This window comes from Muntiacus reevesi, chromosome 2, assembly GCF_963930625.1.
Source record: "Muntiacus reevesi chromosome 2, mMunRee1.1, whole genome shotgun sequence".
NCBI lineage: Eukaryota > Metazoa > Chordata > Mammalia > Artiodactyla > Cervidae > Muntiacus > Muntiacus reevesi.
In genome coordinates this window covers 231,323,344-231,341,017 of record NC_089250.1, presented here as the reverse complement: position 1 = coordinate 231,341,017, position 17,674 = coordinate 231,323,344, and the positions used below count along the sequence as shown (strand labels likewise).

At 53.0% G+C, this 17,674-nt stretch overlaps 1 protein-coding gene across 4 annotated transcripts in view; it reads left to right on the top strand.

Moving 5' to 3' along the window:
• The window catches only part of ZNF423 (zinc finger protein 423), a 343,906-nt gene that overhangs the window by 182,422 nt on the left and 143,810 nt on the right, over positions 1 to 17,674 (top strand). For 3 of the 4 annotated variants that reach the window (XM_065925285.1, XM_065925284.1, XM_065925287.1), the window contains one exon: positions 13,864 to 17,078. In XM_065925285.1, coding sequence (XP_065781357.1) covers positions 13,864 to 17,078 — 3,215 coding nt within the window. Of the gene's footprint in view, positions 1 to 12,603; positions 12,653 to 13,863; positions 17,079 to 17,674 lie in introns of those variants that run through there. The other variant, XM_065925286.1, reaches the window with a different exon arrangement.

Genomic DNA, 17,674 nt, shown 5'->3' with positions numbered 1-17,674 from the left:
AAGACGCAGCACCAAGCGGAGGCCTTCTCCTCAGTCTGGTGGCTGAAAAGGAGCTGAAGGAACTCTGTGCATCCGTGTCAGGCTGCCCCGAGATCATCATGGGTTCTCACCGTGGTGCATAGCCCATGTTTGGGGGAACGCGGGTCGGTGGAGGGCCTCCTCCATCCTCAAAGCCCAGTTTGAGTGCCCCTGCCTCCCAGCATCTCTGGACAAGGAAATGGCACCCCAGTGTAGTACTCTTGCCAGGATAATCCCATGGACAGAGGAGCCTGGCAGGCTACAGTACTTGGGGTCCCAGAAACGGACACGACTGAGCACATACACGCGTGCACATCTCCCGGCATGGCACCCCCTCCCTGCTCAGACTTCCCTGATCCTGCCCAAGAGTGCACAGTCTGGAATGCACTGGTTTCCCCCAGGCAGGGCTCCCTAGACCCCCACAGATGAGCATGAGCTGCTCGAGGCAGACATACCCACCCCCTCGCCTGGACGCATCGACCTACTGTCTCCTTAGGCCCAGATGAACGTTGAAATGAGTGCCTGACCATAGCCATGAGGGAGACCACTACCCCTGCCCCCTGGGATATGCTGGGAGGTGAGCAGAGCTGGCTGCTGAGCGACAGGTTGGTTTAGGTGGCCGGTAGAGGGACATCTTTGGTGAGCACCATGGCCTGAACAGAGGCTCGGAGGCTGGGCTGGGTGAGGCCTGCTCTCTGATGACAGGAGGTGATTTTGATGGCTTTCTGGAGAAACAGGGAATCATTCTCGGCTCCTTCTGCTAACTGCTGTGAAACTCAGGGCCCTTCGCCTGTCTGAGTCTCAGATGTCTGCTCTGGAAAATGAGGAAAATGATGGTGGGAACCATGTAGGATGGAGGTGGGCATTTAAGAAGGTAAAGCTCATGAGGAGCTTGGCACCGTGCCTGGCACTCACGGAGGGCTCTGCGGTTGGTGACTCCAGAGTGGGACTACGCCGTGGGGAGTGGGAGGAGATACCAGCCTGAGGTTCAAAAACTAGCTCAGTGTGACTGTGTCTCAGACCTGAAAGGACGCAGGAGACACAGGCTCCACAAAGCCTCAAAATAACAGTGACGTCAGGTGCCGCAATTCAGGGTGAAAAGTGGCCTCATGAAAGTATCCCCAGGGTCAGGGAGGGGTGCTGATGGTGGCAGAGGGAGTCAGGGGAGGCTTCCTGGAGGCAGTGTTTTGGAGGAGCACCTGCTGAGCAGGCTGGGCATGCCGGGGTGGCGGTACGGACTTCTGAAGGTGTTGCTCACTTTCCTCCCCACAGCGTGTAAAGAACATCCTCTCCCTTTCAGAGCTTCCACTCCAGACGTCACATGCTCTCTTTCCTGAAGTTGGCAGAGGAGATGCCCAAATACTCCTCAGGAGCTTCGAGGACTTGCAGACTATAGCTCTGACATCTGCAGCTAAAACGTAGGAACGGGAAGAATGCTATCCAAATAAACTTAATCCTAATCAAAGGATTATTTTCTTACAGAAAAGCCTCACCTATACTTAATAGTTTTAAATTGTTCCGGGTACCAATTAGACTTTTAATTTTGCTGTTCCCTCCGGCGGCTGGAGGATGTGTGTGGTTTGCGTTTAATCAGAGTTGATTTTTTTTTTTTTTTTGCTGGTTCCAGGAGAGGGGAGGAGATGAGAAGATTGTTTCGGGGTTTCCTTCTGGTCCTTCCAGGGCCCGGTCTAGGGGAGAGTTGCTGGGAGCCTCCGAGTTTGGGGCTGTCTGCTGGGGCAGTGTGGACATCTCCAGGGAGCAAACCAGAGTCCCCTCATGCCCGCTTAGAGGCAGCTGGGAGTTTCTGCCTCTGCATTCTGCCTGGAGAACCCAACGCCGAGTTAAATGTATGGATTATCCAAAAATTTCCGCAGCAATAGGGTGAGTTATTATTGATTCACAGAGCACGACAAAACATCGCTGCATGAATTAGCAAACAGCTGTTTCTAATTTGAGTTTAGAACGGTACACAGAGGAACTTGTTTCTCTGTTCACTCCTTTCATTTATAATGAATTTTAATCACCGCTACAGGTGAGAAAAATGTAGAAACAAGCTTGTATCTTGTGGAAGAAACAAAGGAGAGACAGATGCTAACAGATTTCCAGTCTGTGATAAAAGGGATGTTTTGGTACACTTTACATGTAATTAGAGCGCAGCTGTTTCCAGTCCCAGGTCCACGAACACGGCCGAATGTGGGCTCCGCCGATCTCCAAAGGGAGTAAAGAAAAACAGTGATTCAACCCCGAAAGCATTTTGCTTTCTCTTGAGTTGAGCAGAGAGCCCTTCGCTCTGGCCCTTGGCAGTGTTGTTCCATAAAGGCTGATGGAGGTGACTTCAGAGGTGCTGTCTCTGCTCCTGTGACGATGGGAGGCTGGTGGGCTGAGGTTGGGGTGTGCAAGGAGCCCCAACCAGGGGGCTGATGGGAAAGCCTTCTGGAGTCCCTCTGCTAGCTGCAAGCGCCCCATCTTTGGGGAGCCCCTGATAGGGGAATATCTGGCCCTCCTTTCCTGGCAGGAGTTGATGGTGACACTCCACATTAGCTAGTTTGATCATCGCCAGCTCTCGGGTGAGTTGATGAGCGCTGGCTTTTTCTTCCCCCCTGGTCTGTTTAATTTCTGCAATAAAACTCAAGCTCAATTGCATTTTCAATATCAGTGCTAAGTAAATTTGTCTAAGGGATGGAGCAGCCAGGCAGGCTGTGTGTTCTGTGAGGTCAGAGGCTTCAAGGGGAAAGGCGGATGTCTCCTTTCTGCCCTGCGTGTCCAGTAACCCTTTGGGGATGGCGGCCCTAGTGGGTGAAGGGGGCAGGGGTGTCCTGGGAGTCAGACCTCATTCCCCCTCCCCTCCATCACACACCTGGAGACCCAGGTCCAAGTTTCAGCAAGGCTGCTGATGCCCGAGCTTCTGTGTTTGTATGACGAGAGGATTGGCTGGATACTCTTGAAGGCTTCTTTGCTCTCCGATGTCCTAGGATTGTAAATGCAAGGATCCAATGGGCCTCCATGCAGGTTGAGTGTCTTTTGCTTTGAGAACCACCTTTTGTAGGTGGTAACTGCTGGTCCTTAACTTTGACCTTCCTGGTTGTTAATCAGAACTCAGGAAGATGGGACCTCTCACTGTCTTGTGCTATCCAAACCCTCATGGCTATTGCCTGTCTCTCTTGCCTGCCTCTCTGTCCTTTTCTCTGCTCTGTGACCTTATGTTGAGCTGGGAGGGAGCCAATAGCCAGTGACTATTTTTATTTTATAGAACATTTCTCATATATGGGTGCATGCATACGTGCTAAGTTGCTTCAGTCGTGTCCACCTCTTTGCGACCTTATGGATTGTAGCCTGCCAGGCTGCTCTCTCCATGGGATTCTCCAGGCAAGAAAACTGGAGTGGGTTCCCATGCCCTCCTCCAGGGGATCTTCCTGACCCAGGGATGGAACCTCCATCTCTTATTATCTCCTGTATTGGCAGACAGTTTCTTTACCACTAGCGCCACCTGGGAAGCCCTTCTTTTATATAATGTGTTACAAATGTTAACTTATTTCATCTGCATAGTAACTCTATAATTGGGACTGTTATTATTCCCATTTTACAGATGAGAAAACAGGCTGGTTTCTTCTGTGAAACTGGGGAGATTTAGTAACTTGATGGGGCTGGGAATCTGAGGCTCTGAAGTCCAGCTGCTAGACTCAGCCACCAGACAAACACAGGTGCCTTCAGGGCCGGGACGCCTTGAGATGGGGAAGAGAGCCCCGTGGGTCTGGACAGACAGCAGAGGAAGCACATCTGGTTCTAAGTGGGAGCCACATTGCTGATCCGTCATGGATGCACCAGATACAGGTCTTTGCCTCCTCCTTTTAGAAAACACAGACGTGCTTTAAAACACTCGAGTTCTTGATTTCTAGCTGTTGGCATTTTTACATAATAACTGATGACCCGGTGGTCCCCAGACTGTCTGGCAGGAGGACAGCCATGGTGGTCTCTGCCCCGCTGCTCAGGTGATCATTCCTCTCAGTCCAACTGACTGAGAGTCCAGTCCTAGCTTTTTCATTTACCATCTGCTCTGTGACATCGGGATGTGATCTAATCTCTCTGTTCTATTTTCTCATCCTTGGCGTTAACCACGCAATTTACAGTGTAAACGCAGATACTTGGTGAAAGAGGGATACAGGCTGGGTGGGAAGCTGGGTTCCCTCCAGCGTACCTGGGAGGGTGGCACCCTGCTTACTTGTAATATGGAAATAACCACCTCAACCATGAAAAGCTGCTCTAGTGTCAGAGGGATAACCGATGTGAAAATGCTGTGTAAAATTTTAAATACCAGACAGTTGATGGGATTTAGTTATTGAAAGTAGTAAAAGTCACACTGGTAATCTTCTTGTCCTGTAGCCAACATTTATTGAATACTTAGCAGCATATGCACATTTTTTTAAGGTAGACACTTAAAAAAAATAAGGTAAATTGTTTTTTTTTAAAATTACGTATGTATTTTTATTTGGCTGTGCTGGGTCTTAGCTATGGCACACACGGTCTTCAGTCTTAGTTGCTGCAGGTGGAATCTCATAGTTGTGGGAGCTTCAGTTGCAACATTCAAACTCTTAGTTGCTGCATATGGGATTTAGTTCTCTGAGCAGGAACGGAACCTGGGCCCCCTGCATTGGGGATGTGGAGTCTTAGCTGCTGCAACACCAGGGAAGTCCCAGGTTAGACAGTATTATTGTCTCCATCCTAGGGATAAAGAAATAGGGGCTCGGAAAGGTGCAGTGATTTGTCTGTGGTCACACAGCTAATGAGTGGCAATTCAGTCTAAGTGAGCCTGAACTCTCAAACCATGGCTCTGCTGTCTCCCAATGGCTGGTGTGTCCCTGATATTGACTGAGTCTCTTGAAAATAACACTGATGGTTTTGACTCCCCAGAAGATTTATTAAGGGCCTGGATGGCAGTTGTTTGTTGTCAGGTGGCGTTTCAGCAGCTCCCAGAGACAGCTAGAAAAAGGGCATGCAGAACCATGGCTTTCAGTCTCTCGGGCAGTCTGTAGGCTTTCAAGGCTGTGTGCCAAATGTCCCTTAGAGGCAGGTCAGAGAATAGGACCTGACCCTTCACCCACTAGGGCCAGCTGGGGAAGCAGCACTTAAGGGCAAGAATGCCTTGGTTCTCCTCAGTTTGGGGTTGCTGACTTCTGCATCCCAGCCTCCACCCCGGTGCTGTCTGTTGACCCCTGAAACCACCACCCTTCTACCCCACCTGCTTAGTTTTTATATCCATACTGAAAGAATGATCCCCAATTTCCCTGTCTGTGGCCTCACTGGGGATGATGAGATCGTATCCACAAAGGCACTCTGCGCTCCCTCGAGCAGAGAAGGGTGACTCTGAGTTGCTGTTATTTTTTATTAAAAGCATAATTCTAATTCACGATTTCAGTTGGAGCCATGTCAGTTCCTGGTAACCTCCATGGGGCTCCTTGACCTACCTCTGAGCAGAGACCCTCCAGCTGCCTCATCCCTCTTCTTCCCAGGGTGGACTCCTGATTTCTAAGGGGTTGGGCCTCCATCCTTTACACCACACCTTCAGATGTCCCTTTAGGAAAATCAAATACCTAGATGCAAGACTGACTGCTTTCATGAAAGATTTTTTTTTTTCCCCTTTCAAAGTGCTTCAAAGTAGCAAAGCATTGGGTGAGAGTTGAAACTTGAGATAGTAACTAATTGACAGAGAGGCTGGGCAGTCAAGAGCAGAGAAACCTAAGAATGCTAGGAACCTTCTGTAAACCCTTAGAGGTCCAGACACATAGAGCAGGCTCAACAAATACATGCAGAGGGAAAGACGGAGATAGCCAGCAGAGAGCTAGGATACCTACTATCCGCCAGTCCTCATTGCTGTACCCAGGGAAGCCATCACTAGTTGATCACAGACCCTTAGAGCTACAAAGGCTCTTAGAAGACCAATTCGTCTGGTTCATTCTCTCAGGTGTTGGGAAAAGGAAAGCACAAAGAGGGGATGTACTTGCCTATGGTTATTTAGTGCCAGAATCTGAACCTAGTTTAGTAGTGATCTCATCCACTATGCTCATGGTTCCACCCTGGGCTCATGGCCTCACCCTCTAGGCTCAAAGTTCTACACTCTGGCTTTGCCTTCTACATTATCTTTTTTTTTTCTTTAATGAAAAGTAGCACATATTTGCAGCCAAGTAATTGACTGCCTATTTCCTGCCTGTAGAATTTGGGGGTTCCATAGACTTCTTTCATCTCCTTTTTGGTTCAGGCTGGCAGTGTTTCTGCTGGTGTAAACTTTTCAGGAAACCTGGTGGTCTCCTGTGTATGTCATGGGGAATCAATTCCATTGGATAAGAGGTCCTTATGTAGATTTCCCCACCCCTAGATAATCCCATCTCCACTTTTGGCTTCTGCTGTGATGGTTCCAGGGCAATGCCCTCAAATTTCCTAGATGCTCTCTGGTGAATCACATTCTTAATCTCTTCAAAGAGCCTTTTGTGTGACTGAGTGCTCCAACCTTTTGCTTTTTCTGAGATACAAGCAAGCTGTATAGTCACGCTCTCGGTTTTTTCTCTAGAGCGTGCTTTGCTGATAGTGAATCTCTTAATTATGATGTCTTTTGCAATCTGGTTAAGCTGAGAACTTCTAAATCATCAGTTCCTTGTTCCTCTTTGCTTACCAGTCTCCTCTCAGTCCCTCTCTTTCCTTTCTACTATAAGCAGCAAGAAGAAACCGGCCATACCTTCGATAAGTTGTTTGGAAATCTTCTCAGCCAAATATCCATTTTTCACCCATTACAAGTCCTGCTTTCCACATAAGTGGGGGGCATGGTTCCATTAAACTTCCTGCCACTATATAACAAGGATCCCTTTCTTCCAGTTTCCAATATCAAGTTCCTCATCTTCTAAACCCTCACCATCAATCCCTTTTATGCTCATGTTTCTCTTGTCAGTCTGTTCATGATATTTATGCATTTTTATGGTGACTTAGGTTTTCTCAAATGTACTCCTTACTTCCTTCTGAGTCTTCTCTGAGTCATTAATATCTATATTTCTATGAATAATCTTTTAAAGGTAATATAGGCATTTTTCTATCACACTCCTGAAAATTCTAGTTGCTGCCCACTGCCCAATTCCAAAGCCACTTGCACACTTCTTTGGTATTTGTAATAGCATCCCCCTGCTCCTGGTACCAATATCTGTTTTCATTTCCTATTGTTGCTGTAGCAAATTAATATGGACTTAGTGGCTTAAAACAGGAACAGATTATTATCTTACAATTCTGTAGGTCAGAAGTCTGGCATGGATCTCACTGGGCTAAAATTGCAAGGCTGTGTTCCTTTCTGAAGGCTCTGGAGAGAATCTGTTTTCATGCTTTTTCCATTTTTAGAGGCTGCCCGCATTCCTTGGCTTGTGGCCCCCTTCCATCTTCAAAGCCAACAGTTGTATCACTCTGACCTCCTCTTTTGCCTTCCTCTTCTGCATTAAGGACCCTTGTCATTACATTGGGCCCTCCCAGATAATTCAGCATAATCTCTTTATCTGAAGGTCGCCTAATTAGCCATCTTAATTCTACCTACAACCTTAATTCACCTTTGACAGATAATGTAACATATTCATAGTTTCTGGGGATTAGGACATCAACATTTTGTGGGAAGGGGGCAGCATTATTCTGCCTACTACAATCTCCCAGATGGGGTTTTGCCCAGGCTGTTTAAGCATCCTGCTGTATCTGCCATCAACTGAGGCAAGAGGCCAGCTACAGGGACTTTCAGTGGCTACAGGCACCACTTCAGGTGGTCCAGTGGCTAAGACTCCATGCTCCCAATGCTGGGGGCCCAGGTTGTACCCCTGGTGAGGGAACTAAATCCAACATAATGCAACTAAAGATCCCACATGCTGCAACGAAGACCTGACTCAGCCAAATAAATCTTTTTAAAAATGAAGGCAGCCGCATTCATTGGTGCTTGGCATCAGAGCCAGTTTCTGGTGATCCACTACTGACTTTGCCTGCTTTGGGACACATCTTTGTGGCAGGTGAGCTTGTAAAGCGTGGGACCTCTTCGTGGCTCTCCTTGAGTTACAATGCTTGGCACCGAGCAGCTTCTGCAGTGGGGCGGGCTCTGAACTGGGCCTGGAGAGGCAGTGTAGTCTAATAGTCAGTGAGTGGCTTTGGGGTGGGGGTAGTGGTCCATTTGCTACTTGCTAACTCCGTGTGCTCAGAAAGTTTCTTTCCTTCCTGGAGCCTCAGTTTGCAAGTTATAAAGAAGGAGATGTAATAATAGCTCCTGTCTCAAAGTGATGTTGTCAAAACCAAATGAGAAAATGTTGGCAGAGGATCTGGTTTATACAAAATGTTCCATGAACAGTGACTACAGTGGTTTTTGTGAGTTTAGTCCTGGCTCTGTCTGCTCCTGCCTTGTGGCCTCTGTTTCCCCATCTGTGGATAAGATGAGCGATGACCCATTCACTTCCTCTTGCCTCCCCTCCCCCTTGCGCTGATGTTGATTCTATGTGTGTGCATGTAATTGAGTCAAGGAGTGTTCAGGGATGGGTGGCCAGCTTTGCCACCTGGTAAGAAGTAAGGAGAAGGGCAGGCAATCTTGTCCCAGGTCTCTCGCTGGACTCTATGTCCAGCGTTCTCTCCTCTGCCCCAGTGCGTCTCCCACAGGCGCCGATCCACCTGCTATGTGCAGCCTGGACTCTCCGCGGGGCGGCATCCAGGGCCCTCAGCCCCCAGCACAGTCCCCCATGCTGGAGGTACTGGTGGACCTGGTGGAAACTTCACTGCCGGGGCCGCTCAGCTTTTGTCCGCTCTGGAGCCTGGCGGTCATTTTTATTCACCTGAATGGACCTGCCCATTCCAGGAATGTCCTAGAAACCTGGAAGCTGCCTGGGCATCAGCTGTTTCCACCTTCCCGCCCACGGCAGCAACCCCCCCAGTGTTCCTTTCAGAGCCATCTATTCCTCGTGCAGAGCTTCAGTGATGGATGTCTCCCCCCACATCCCTAGCCTGTGCCCCTCGCTGCAGGAAGGGCCCTTTCTGCAAGCTCTCATGGGCTGGCTACTCTCCCCCTGGCATCTTGGACTTCCTCTGCAGCTCCAACCTTGATTCTCTGTGCCAGGAGGAGCATGGAGCTGAGGGTCCCAGCCATCCTGGGTGGCGGCCACTTGACTCCACCCGGTCAAGGTGCGTCTGAGGCTGTGCTGTCAAGGCTGCAGACTCAGCCCGCAGAATTGACCCAGTGTGGCCACATGAGCTTGGGGTCACCTGACTCTCTCTTCCGCTGATATATCCTGAAGCCCAGTTAATGTTCTTTTACTACCTAATTGAGATTTTATCGAAGTTTCTCCCCACTTTCATGCTTATTTTTGTTCTCTTCCTGCAGCCGACAGCAGAAGACCCACATAACCCATTTCCTATCAGCCCTTTTTGAGGATTAGTCATTTTTAAATGACTGCAATTTCCTTTTTGAAAGTGATTTTTATACTCATTTTGTTCTGTTTCTTTAGCTGTACTTACTCTAGGTGAAAAGGGGAAGCCGAGGATCTGATATTAGTCACTGGGTTTCCCTCTTGATCTTCTGCTGTGACCATACCCTCTCCCAAAAGATAGAAGCAGAGTAGCATGGTGGATCAAAGAGTCGGACACAACTGAGTGACTGAGCACACACACACACAGCCTGGTGGGCGAAAGCACTGCCTCAGAACCAACTAACTAGGTTTGAATCCTGGCTCTCCTGCCTGCAAGCTGTGTGGCTTTAGGTAAGTTACTCAGCCTCTCTGTGCTTCAGTTTTCTCACATGAGCAGGGAAATAATAAGAGTAGTGCCTATCTCATTGGGCTATTGAGAGGACTGAATGAGTTAAAAGGACGTCTGGCACCTAGTAGAATTTATCAAAGCATTTACTTGGGAATGAAAAGGTGGCTGGGACAGCTGGTCTTTCCTTGAATCTGCCTTCTCCCTGAGTTCTGAAACGTTCAAGTTGAAGGGGGTCTCGGGATTGCCTTCACCCTGTTTCTGCCCCCCTTCCGCTTCTGCAGTCTGCCCAAGGGCATGTGCTGCACTGGTTTCATTTGTGTGATGACTAACAGCACGCAGGGAGCGTGGCTGCTGTAAGGACCCCCCTTCTGCTGACCCCTCCCCTGCGCATCCATCCTGAGTGTGCTGGCCCTGGTCCTCTCTCCAGCCTGCTCCTAGAACAGTAAGCTAAGTGCCCCTCACACAAAATGCATCTGGAGGGATGGGACGGATGGCAGCAGCCAAGGTTAAATGTGAGAGTAAAAGGCTTTGAACAGGGCAATCTGAGTTGGGTCTTTTATTTGTCAACATGCCCATTTCCCCTGATTGGGCCTTTTCAGTTTAAGGAGCCTTATTTCAATTCAGATGATTATAATCTCAGCAGTTGCTCAGTTTGTTGCTCCCAAAATAATGTGCTTTGCTGTAGTTTTGAGACTTGTTTACAGAAAAATAAAGCCAGCCAGGCAGCTCTGTGATGAACCTCAGGGGGCTGTGGTGCTGGGGCAGGTTGACCCTCGTTTTCAAAGACTGGGTGGGTGAGGGGGTGCAGGGGAGAGTAGACCCCGAGATCCTGGCCACACACTGCTGGGGCCTCCGGCTGTGTGACTGAAGGCAAGTTACTCACCTCTCTGAGTCTCAGCCTCCTCATCTCAAAAATGGGATGTTACCGATGGGAGGATGAAAGGAGAGTATTAATTGCGGTAATAGAAGCACTTAGCTCAGTGCTGGCACTCGGGACATGCTCACTAAACGTAGCTGCTAATTTTATTAGCACTAGTGGTACTCATTAGTGCTAATTATGATTATTGGCCAAATAGCGCTTTTGTTTATCAGCTTTATTGAAGTATAATTTGCATACCCTAACACTCCCTTGTTTTAAGTGAGCAGTTCAGTGATGTTTAGTAAATTCACAGAGCTATGCAGCCCTCACTGCAGTCCAGCTCGCAGGCATTGCCATGATCTCTGAAGGACGCCTCTTACCCATTTGCAGTCCGTCCCTGCTCCCTCCTCTGGCCTCAGGCAATCACTAATCTGCTTTCTGTCTCTACAGATGGGCCTGGTCTGGACAGTTCATGTGAATGGAATGAGTGCTTCTTCACATTAAATTTTCTCATCCACCCCTCACAGCGCAGCTCTGTTTCAGATGTGTGAGCTGACTTAGGGTTTAGGGGTGTGCTCGTGGGGTGACCCGTGAACGCAGGAGCAGGGTTCAAGTGCAGGTGTCTGCTGTCATCCTTGGACACAGTGAATCAAAGACGTGTGCAAGCTTGGTCTTTCGGGTCAGGTGTCTTCCTTGCACCCATGAACCGGCTGGCTTTTGAGCCCGGATCCTCCACTTGTCAGCCAGCTTTGACAGCTCCTGGGCCTCAGGGGCCGCTCCCCACAATGCAGGCAGTGGGCCATCCCGGTGGCCCTGTCGGGGCTCAAAGAAGAGTCAGACCGTGACTGCTTGGGAGCTTGTCATGGGGCCCCCTCTCTCCGTCTCACCTATGCAGGTGTCTTGCACGATTGGCCTGTGTCAAGGGGCCTGACAGTGGGCAGGCCTGGCGCTGTTCTCCCCTGGGGGGGCCTCACATGGCTGTGCCTCAGTTTCCTCGTCTGTCCAGTGGGAGGGGCCCTGGTCCCCACCTCCTCTGTGCTGGAGACAGCCCTTAGTGCTACACATCGGAAAGGCTCCATGGCATCTGAGACATCAAAATAATAAAAAATCAGTGGAGCCTGGCCAGGGGCGGGGGTGAGCGGGTCCCCCCAGCTGCCTCAGCTCCAGCCATGTCCTCCCTTGGGTCCCTTTGTCTGTACCCCGAGGAGCCAGCTGGCAAGAGCCAGGAATTACCAGGCGGGGGCTGGGGCACCTCCAGCGGATGCCCTCACTCTGGGAGGCACCCCATGCTGGGCTGGGTGACTGGGCTTTGGGGGCAGGGAGACTGCAGAGAGATTGGGACTCTGGAGGGCAGCATCCTTCTAAGCAGAGCTCCGCCAGCCGTGCCAGCTGGGGTCAGGCACATCTTCACGGGGTCAGGGCCAAGGGCCTGGGGTGGGGGCACCAGGGTGGGGGTGGGACCTAGAAGCAGGCTCAGAGCCAGCTCTGAGGGGCCCTATAAGACCCTCCAGCAGGCCTTGTTGTCTTTTCAAGCCTTGGGATTGGCAGTTGTGAGAGTCTGGGTGTGCAGGGCCCCTGGTCTGAGCCATGCACCTCCATGATGGTGTGTGTGCTTGTGTCTGCAGGTGAGTGTGTGTCTATGTTCAAGCCTGTGTGTGTACGTGGATGTGATAATGTAGGAATGGAGGTGTGTGCGTATGAGAGAGTACGTGACCATGTGATTGTGTGTTTGTGATGGTGTGTATGACTGTGAGTGTGTGTTAGTGTGTTGGAGTTCACATGTGAGTTGCAGGCGTGCTATATGAGTTGTATGTGTGCATGAGTGTGTTTATGTGTGCAGGCGTGTGAGTGGTGCTTGCCCAGCCTGGGAGTGAGGTCCCCTGCCTTTCCCTTCTAGAAGATCTGGGCAGCCTCTAGCCAAGAATTTCTGGGTTACATCTGTGAGGGCTTTTCTGAAGACCGAACCAGGCTGGCTGGGGGCCGGAGAGGCGGGACAGTGGTCTATTTCCTCGGGGTTAGAAGAGCAAGGTCAGTGCAGCCGAATCTGAGCTTTCGTTTGTCTCTTTCCTGTCCCTAACAGCCTGCGGTCCCTTTCATTCATTATTAAGTCTTAAATCCACCCAACACGAAACCTGAGCCACGGAACTCACTCCCTGCTCGGGCTGCTTTGGTTCAACCCCTGCCGTGTCTCAGGAAACTTCACTGGTTTAAGTTGCTGGGTCCAGTGTCCAGAAACGGCCAACCCCAAGTTGGTTTAGTTTTCCTCTGAGGCTGGCCTGGCCGGCCAAGGCAGGGGGTGGGGGGCCTTGGGGGGGGTTGGCCCCTGTCCCTGGGGAGGGTGGGCCACGCCGGTTGTTTGTGCAAAGTCCCACCCCCACCCCCACCAGAGTGGATTTAAGGGCCCATGAGGCGCTGAGCTCTGAGGCCATCTGGGTCCTGGCCCTACCTCTGATCACTGCTCCTTCGGGCCATCTCCCGGGGTTCTGAGTGGACATGGGGAAAATGCAGGGGTGGAGGGGGACAAAGAAGACCACCACCCTTGGGATGGTTTGAGCTGGGAGCCCCTCGGCTCCTTCCCAAGTCCCCTACTCCTGCTTGTTCCCTTGGGCCTGAGGTCCTTCCGCCTCTTATATCCATGTGCACCTGAAGCAGCAGTCCCAACTTTATCAGTCCCCCTTCCCCATGGAATGTAGCATGGTTTAATTCATTAAAAATGCATTTTACTTTCTTGTTAAGTTTTGCCCACGCCCATTGCACCCAGTGGGATTTCCCACCCAGGCTACAGGCTATAGTGGGGAGTTAAGTCCCATGTCTTGATTAGGTGATGGGATTTACTTCCTTTTGGCCTGATGGTCTGTGAGGTCATGTCTGGTGACTTTTTTCCTAGTCCCCCACCCTGCCCCCCACCCGCCCCCCCGATCAGGGAAGTGGCTGAGACCTCAGCTCCTGTTGGGGGGTGGGTACCACATCCAGCAAGACCCAGGCAGGTGTTGCCGAGGGGAAAGGCACCTCCCCTCCGAATTCTGCCGCCCCTCTGCCACCCCCTCAGCAGATTGGAAGGCCTGCATGTCCACACGCTTCCGGCTCCCCTGGACTCCTTCCTCCCACTCCCCCGTAGCAGTTGGCCAGCTGCACAGCCTCAGCCCGCGAGCTGTCGAAAAGCTGGCTCCGTCCTTGTTTCTCGCGGCCCTGGGAATTGCCTCTAATCTCCTTTCTGCCTCCCCACCCCCCCCCTGCAGATGGTGACGACGACCCACAACTCTCCTGGGTGGCCTCGTCTCCCTCCAGCAAGGATGTTGCGTCACCCACGCAGATGATAGGAGATGGGTGTGACCTGGGCCTGGGTGAGGAGGAAGGGGGCACGGGCCTGCCGTACCCTTGCCAGTTCTGCGACAAGTCCTTCATCCGCCTGAGCTACTTGAAGAGGCACGAGCAGATCCACAGCGACAAGCTGCCTTTCAAGTGTACCTACTGCAGCCGCCTCTTCAAGCACAAGAGGAGCCGTGACCGGCACATCAAGCTGCACACGGGTGACAAGAAGTACCACTGTCACGAGTGCGAGGCGGCCTTCTCCCGCAGCGACCACCTCAAGATCCACCTGAAGACCCACAGCTCCAGCAAGCCCTTCAAGTGCACCGTCTGCAAGCGCGGCTTCTCCTCCACCAGCTCGCTGCAGAGCCACATGCAGGCCCACAAGAAGAACAAGGAGCACCTGGCCAAGTCGGAGAAGGAGGCTAAGAAGGACGACTTCATGTGTGACTACTGCGAGGACACCTTCAGCCAGACGGAGGAGCTGGAGAAGCACGTGCTCACCCGCCACCCGCAGCTCTCCGAGAAGGCCGACCTGCAGTGCATCCACTGCCCCGAGGTCTTCGTCGACGAGAACACGCTGCTCGCCCACATCCACCAAGCCCACGCCAACCAGAAACACAAGTGCCCCATGTGCCCCGAGCAGTTCTCCTCCGTGGAGGGCGTCTACTGCCACCTGGACAGCCACCGGCAGCCCGATTCCAGCAACCACAGCGTCAGCCCCGACCCTGTGCTGGGCAGCGTGGCCTCTATGAGCAGCGCCACGCCGGACTCCAGCGCCTCCGTGGAGCGAGGCTCCACCCCGGACTCCACCTTGAAGCCGCTGCGGGGCCAGAAGAAGATGCGGGATGATGGGCAGGGCTGGTCCAAGGTGGTCTACAGCTGCCCCTACTGCTCCAAGCGGGACTTCAACAGCCTGGCCGTGCTGGAGATCCACCTGAAGACCATCCACGCGGATAAGCCGCAGCAGAGCCACACGTGTCAGATCTGCCTGGACTCCATGCCTACCCTCTACAACCTCAACGAGCATGTCCGCAAGCTGCACAAGAACCACGCGTACCCCGTGATGCAGTTCGGCAGCATCTCTGCCTTCCACTGCAACTACTGCCCTGAGATGTTCGCCGACATCAACAGCCTGCAGGAGCACATCCGGGTCTCCCACTGCGGCCCCAACGCCAACCCTCCCGACGGCAACAATGCCTTCTTTTGCAACCAGTGCTCTATGGGCTTCCTGACCGAGTCCTCCCTCACGGAGCACATCCAGCAGGCCCACTGCAGCGTGGGCAGCGCCAAGCTGGAGTCCCCGGTCGTGCAGCCCACTCAGTCCTTCATGGAGGTCTACTCCTGCCCCTACTGCACCAACTCGCCCATCTTCGGCTCCATCCTGAAGCTCACCAAGCACATCAAAGAGAACCACAAGAACATCCCGCTGGCCCACAGTAAGAAGTCCAAGGCGGAGCAAAGCCCGGTCTCGTCGGACGTCGAGGTGTCTTCCCCGAAGCGGCAGCGGCTCTCGGCGAGCGCCAACTCCATCTCCAACGGCGAGTACCCGTGCAACCAGTGCGACCTCAAGTTCTCCAACTTCGAGAGCTTCCAGACCCACCTGAAGCTGCACCTGGAGCTGCTGCTGCGGAAGCAGGCGTGCCCCCAGTGCAAGGAGGACTTCGACTCGCAGGAGTCCCTGCTGCAGCACCTGACCGTGCACTACATGACCACGTCCACCCACTACGTGTGCGAGAGCTGCGACAAGCAGTTCTCCTCGGTGGACGACCTGCAGAAGCACCTGCTGGACATGCACACCTTCGTGCTCTATCACTGCACCCTGTGTCAGGAGGTCTTCGACTCCAAGGTGTCCATCCAGGTGCATCTGGCGGTGAAGCACAGCAACGAGAAGAAGATGTTCCGCTGCACGGCCTGCAACTGGGACTTCCGCAAGGAGGCCGACCTGCAGGTGCACGTCAAGCACAGCCACCTGGGCAACCCGGCCAGGGCCCACAAGTGCATCTTCTGCGGGGAGACCTTCAGCACCGAGGTGGAGCTGCAGTGCCACATCACCACGCACAGCAAGAAGTACAACTGCAAGTTCTGCAGCAAGGCCTTCCACGCCATCATCCTGCTGGAGAAGCACCTGCGGGAGAAGCACTGCGTGTTCGATGCGGCGGCGGAGAATGGCACGGCCAACGGGGTGCCACCGGCCGCGGCCAAGAAGGCCGAGCCGGCAGACCTGCCGGGCGTGCTGCTGAAGAACCCGGAGGCGCCCAACAGCCACGAGGCGAGCGAGGACGACGTGGACGCGTCGGAGCCCATGTACGGCTGCGACATCTGCGGGGCGGCCTACACCATGGAGGTGCTACTGCAAAACCACCGGCTGCGGGACCACAACATCCGGCCGGGTGAGGACGACGGCTCGCGGAAGAAGGCCGAGTTCATCAAGGGCAGCCACAAGTGCAACGTGTGCTCGCGGACTTTCTTCTCGGAGAACGGGCTCCGGGAGCACCTGCAGACCCACCGGGGCCCCGCCAAGCACTACATGTGCCCCATCTGCGGCGAGCGTTTCCCCTCGCTGCTGACGCTCACTGAGCACAAGGTGACCCACAGCAAGAGCCTGGACACCGGCACCTGCCGCATCTGCAAGATGCCCCTGCAGAGCGAGGAGGAGTTCATCGAGCACTGCCAGATGCACCCCGACCTGCGCAACTCTCTCACGGGCTTCCGCTGCGTGGTCTGCATGCAGACGGTCACCTCCACGCTCGAGCTCAAGATCCACGGCACCTTCCACATGCAGAAGCTGGCGGGCAGCTCGGCCGCGTCCTCCCCCAACGGCCAGGGGCTGCAGAAGCTCTACAAGTGTGCCCTGTGCCTCAAAGAGTTCCGCAGCAAGCAGGACCTGGTGAAGCTCGACGTCAACGGGCTCCCCTACGGCCTCTGCGCCGGCTGCATGGCCCGCAGCTCCAACGGACAGGTGGGCGGCCTGGCCCCGCCCGAGCCTGCCGACCGGCCCTGCGCCGGCCTCCGCTGCCCCGAGTGCAGCGTCAAGTTTGAGAGCGCGGAGGACCTGGAGAGCCACATGCAGGTGGACCACCGTGACCTCACCCCGGAGACCAGTGGGCCCCGGAAAGGCGCCCAGACGTCGCCAGTGCCCCGGGTAAGTACAGCCGGCCCGCGGCCCATCCCCGCTCCCTGGAGCTCCATGCATGCGCACAAGAGGCCGCTTGCCAGGCTCTGCGTTTCCCTTCTAGTCGCTGACTGGAGAAGCAGGGCCCTCCTCACATCTGATGATCGCAGTAGATTCCGAGTTCAAATCCCCGTGCATGCCATCTCCCTTCCAGCGGGACGTGGCATGTATCACCCTGGGTCTCATTTGCCAAGTGCTCATCTGTAAAATGGGAATAATAATTGTCACGACGTCATAGAATTGTTGTGAGGGACCTGTGGCATAGTGTAGGTGAAGGGTTGACACAGTGAGTGCTCTGTCAGTGTTAGAGGTCAGGTCATCTCGGTCATTGATCAGGGGGTGGACTTACTGGGTCTTCTTGGGCAAGTCACTCTGTTCTTTGGGCTTTAGATTTAGGAATCCTTTGACAATTTGTAAAGGTAACATATACATAAAGGACTTGGGACTTGTCAGTTAGGGCCCCGTCATGCTAGCTAGTAATCATCAACTGGTACTATTATCATCAACACTATCATTAGAGCTGGTACATGGAAGCCCTCGGAATGTTTCCAGTTCCTGATTGATCG